At 34.7% G+C, this 4678-nt stretch overlaps 1 protein-coding gene and 1 non-coding gene across 2 annotated transcripts in view; both read left to right on the top strand.

The window, feature by feature from the left end:
- LOC107480536 (soluble inorganic pyrophosphatase 6, chloroplastic) overlaps window positions 1–1537 on the top strand; it is a 3260-nt gene extending 1723 nt beyond the window's left edge. Inside the window, exons 3-6 of the mRNA XM_021138935.2 lie at window positions 278–378; window positions 462–643; window positions 776–874; window positions 1230–1537. Coding sequence (XP_020994594.1) covers window positions 278–378; window positions 462–643; window positions 776–874; window positions 1230–1322 — 475 coding nt within the window. The 3' untranslated portion in view covers window positions 1323–1537. The remainder of the gene's footprint in view (window positions 1–277; window positions 379–461; window positions 644–775; window positions 875–1229) is intronic.
- Window positions 1538–2571: 1034 nt separating this feature from the next.
- LOC127746147 (U5 spliceosomal RNA) lies at window positions 2572–2684 on the top strand. Its single transcript, XR_008007766.1, has one exon. It is a non-coding gene; the product is annotated as a U5 spliceosomal RNA (small nuclear RNA).
- Window positions 2685–4678: the final 1994 nt, after the last annotated feature.

Below are 4678 nucleotides of genomic sequence, written 5' to 3'. Positions count from 1 at the left end.
CTCTCTTCTTTGTTTCTTTTTTTTATTTTCCTCATAAATTTAAGAGCTTAGCTTAATTTTAATATAAACCTCTTGTCCTCATCCCACTAAGACCTTTTGTAGTACTTTTACCTTTATTAGTGGATCATTCGCATTCAAATGTCCTATGGTCTGTCTTCTTCACCAGTTGCTATTTATATATTTCCGTAAATCTATATAGGAGCTTCAACACCCATTCCCCACCTTTTATAATTAGCCCTACTCCCAAGATGAAGCATATGTTTTGCATACTCTGCAGCTATAATATACATTGGAACTATGGCTTACTTCCTCAAACCTGGGAAGACCCATCTTTTTCCAACTCCGATGTTGAAGGAGCATTTGGAGATAATGATCCAGGTAGTACATTACTTGCTATCATAAATTGGAGACTTTAACAAATATTTTTCTTAGTCCAAAAATGTAAAATTGTTTATCTGCAGTTGATGTAGTTGAGATTGGTGAACAACGGAGACAGATAGGTGAGGTTCTGAAGGTCAAACCCTTGGCTGCATTAGCCATGATTGACGAGGGAGAACTTGATTGGAAAATAGTTGCAATCTCATTAGATGATCCAAAAGCTTCTCTTGTGAATGATGTTGATGATGTTGAGAAGCATTTTCCTGTGAGCTCTGCTACTAAACTATGTCATGATTTATTTCTTAAGTTTCTTCTCTGTCATTTAGTTGTGTGCAACTGTAACGCAAAATTCCAAAATGTAGTTTTTGTCAGGATCTAACACAATGATTGTCTTCAGGGCACACTCACTGCTATTAGGGACTGGTTCAGGGACTACAAGATACCCGATGGAAAGCCTGCTAATAAATTTGGTCTTGGCAACAAGGCAGCGAATAAGGTATTCCATTACTTGAATCACTTGGTGGTGCAAATAACCCTTAAAAATTCTGTATGTTTTCTTTGAGCTTCAAGTCATCAGCATTATAATATTCTCCTAAGTGAGCCAGTGGTAGTTGTTCGGATACTCCATTCAGAAAATTACCTTCTCAGCTGTATTTTTTCAAAAATAATGTTTGCATCAAGGACTACTATGTGCAAATTCTAAGATTAGTATATGGGTCTGGCAAAATAAATCAGTAACATGAAAGATAAAAGTGCGACATGTAGTAATTGCAGCGTTGTCATAATCGATATATCATGGTAAATGCCCTGTTTTGGTCTAATTCTGTTATAAACTTAAATTTGGCAAACAGGATTATGCGCTTAAGGTAATCGAAGAGACTAATGAGTCATGGACTAAACTTATCAAGAGATCAATTCCTGCAGGAGAGCTGTCATTGGTGTAAATGCATCGGGGGATAGTAGTTATTCAGTTACATTCTATACAGTTCGATGTATGAGTTTGCAATGCAAGCATTTCTATTTAGCGTCCCCTTTATATCTGTTTGATATCAAATGCCGTTTTCACCAGGCGTTTGTTCAATATCAACCATCTAATGTATTCTACATTTTTCTTTTTGCCATACTGTATTAATTTTTTGAATTCTAGTGAATAAGATAAATGGTTCTAAAGATAAATGGTTATATCGTTCCATCATTAATAGTATGGCCGATTATGAATGATGAAACAATTTTCTGATAATAAACCATTGAATTGAATTAGGCTTGGAAGAAACGTATGACAAGATGATTATGTAGCAAGAATAAACTAGATGTTACAACCTCCCTGAGTAATTTCCAAAAAATTAATTACATACAGGTTACTACTCCAACAAAGATGGACTACATTAAATCATTTGATGCTAAAACTATGGTAAAAAAATGTATGTAAGCTAATGTTCCAGTCTTGTCTGAGATGAACAAGTTTGTAGCCATACAAATTGACAGCATTTTCTATCTGATGAACAAGTTGCGAGTCCAAGTGTCCAACAAAGCGTTTTATAATCAAATCCGGGAACTACTGTGATAGGTAAAGACCAGAAATATATCATGAAACCATAATATTAACAGATATATCAAGACACATAGTATCAATGTCTCAATCCTGTAAAAAAGAGAGGGAAAAAAGGTCTCACTAAGACCATATTTGTAGCCTATCAAATAAGCGGACACTTTTTTAAATTGTTGTATTCTCGTATCGAATATATTTTGGATATCATACTCATTCAATACTTAGTTGATACACGCATCTTAATAGCATAGTTTAGTTTTGATGCATGACAATATAGAGAATTTAGAGTTATCTAATTAAATTCAATCTAATTCATGCATTTAGGTAATTTCTTAAGTAATAATTTTTTGTATTGATGTAATATTGTCGATATAAAATACTTTAACACAAAAAATTAAATTCATACTTTAATATCAATATATTATAATTTGTCTAAAATATTATTTATATTTCATTTTATGTCGTGTCATGTTTCCAACAAAAACTGGCAACCGTGCAGCTGCCGTGCTTCACTCATCACTTGTAAGTTGTAACCTGTAACACGCAAAGGACCAACAAGTTAAGTCCCGCATCGCCCAACACCAGCAAATTTCTAGCCATCAAGATATATATAAGGCAACCCTTGTCAGAGTGTTAAACCACGGAGCTGCGCAGTGAGCACAGAGCGAACTATTCTTTCGCCTTTTACTAAAGAATACCGTGTGCTCGCTGCAATTAGAAGCATACGCTAATTTTTTGAGAGGAACCCTCGTTTCGAAGGTTCCTACCTAAGTCTAGTGTAAACTTTTTAGGTTTTAATTTAATTATAATGGTGGTATAAAGGCATTAGCATGCTAAGCAGAAGCAGATAATCATCACTAACAACTTGATGGTATTACATTTTCAACATGACAACCCTTTTTGGACATTATTATATTTATACCTACGATGTAAATTGTGCTTCGATCGTATGATAACCTGGAAATTAAAGAAAGACATTAGCAGGTGCTGGAAATTAAAGAAAGACATTAGCAGGTGCAGAGTCGAAGTGCTTGCTTACTGGGATATCGGTGATCCTCAATTTCCATGCCAACACTGTGGAGCTATATTATGGTACGATGAGCGTATGTAAGCACCGAATCTTTGAGGAAATTTTACTTTGACACCAATGAAAAATCTAATCACCTTTGATTGAATATTAAGAGCTACAACAGTATGTTTGCTTTTACATCATTAGGTGGTAAGGTACAGATGTCGATTAATCAAAGTCGTGGGCTCTCAATCTTCATCTTTCATGGAGAAAACTATCATTTAATGGGAAGTTTGCTTCCACCAAATGGAGGAATAGCGAAATTTGCACAACTATATATATATGATACTCAAAACGAGATACAAAATCGAATCGCTGCTGTGAGGTAATTTACATACGATTTCTTTTAATGTTCAGCCAAAAGCAAGTTAAATTTTAGTTCAAAATAAGGTCACAGATTTATATTTATATGATTTTAACTTATTTTTTTCAGCTCAAGGGATAAATTGAACAACTTTCATGCGGATATTGTCTCGACCATCAAAATTATGCTTGATCATCATAATGTGCTTGCAAAATCATTTCGGCTTGCTCAGGATGCACTTGTTGCTGAAGCTACTGAATCAATTCGGCTACGTCTTATAGGGAAGAGAGGAAAGGATGGACGTAGTTATAATTTTCCTTCAGTTTCTGAAGTTGCTGCCTTAGTTGTTGGTGATTTTGATGAATCTACAACAGAGCAAGATATTATTGTCGAAAATAAATTAGGGTCACTTCAAAGAATAATTGAGCTACACCCCTCCTATCTAGGCTTACAGTATCCACTGTTATTCCCTTATGGTGAAGATGGGTGGATAGAAGATATTCCATTGAACAAAATTAAAAAAGGAAAAACAGATGAAGACAAATATGTCACAATGCGAGACTTTTTCGCATTTCGAATCCAAGATCGGCCTTCACACAAGGGTGTCCTCTTATATTCCCATCAATTATTCCAACAATTCTTAGTTGATGCATTCTCAATGGTTGAAAGCGCCAAATTGAAATATGTTTATATCCACCAAAGCGACTTTAGAGCTGAGTTATACAATGGCCTTCGAGATGCCGTTTTCAATGGCAAGACAAATGCAGCCTCAAAAAGAAAGAGAATTATATTCCCGACAACATTTACTGGTGGGGCAAGATACATGATACAAAATTATCAAGACGCAATGGCAATATGTAAATGCGTCGGTTATCCAGATTTGTTCATCACTTTTACTTGCAATGCGCAATGGGATGAAACACAACGATATTGTGCAAAGCACAAGCTCAAACTAGAAGACAGGCCATACACCATTTGCAGACTCTTCAAAGTTAAAGTAGACAAGTTGATTAAGGATCTTAGATACAACAAATTATTTGGTTCTACTAAAGTAGGTATGTAATTTACATTTAAATTTTGCAATTTTTTCCCATGACATTCAGAAATTGCTTCCTTATTCTAAATTGGGGTAAGTACGATTTTGGTCCCTAAAGTTTAGTGCCAGAATCGAAATCGTCCCTCTTGTATTTTTGTATTTAAAATCGTCCTTAACGTTTTTTTTCGTAATAAAATCGTCCTTTTTAATTAATTTTTTTGTTTTATTCCTAAACTACCCCTATTCCTATTTTAATGATAAAAATTATAAAATTAAAAAAAAAGAAAACGCGTAAAAACGCGTTGGGAGGGTGGGAGAAGAAAAGGGTATACGAAGGGGGGG

The sequence above is a fragment of the Arachis duranensis genome, chromosome 3 (genome assembly GCF_000817695.3).
Source record: "Arachis duranensis cultivar V14167 chromosome 3, aradu.V14167.gnm2.J7QH, whole genome shotgun sequence".
In the NCBI taxonomy this organism is placed as follows: domain Eukaryota; kingdom Viridiplantae; phylum Streptophyta; class Magnoliopsida; order Fabales; family Fabaceae; genus Arachis; species Arachis duranensis.
The sequence above is the reverse complement of the archived record's forward strand: the minus strand, read 5'-3'. Positions and strand labels throughout refer to the sequence as shown.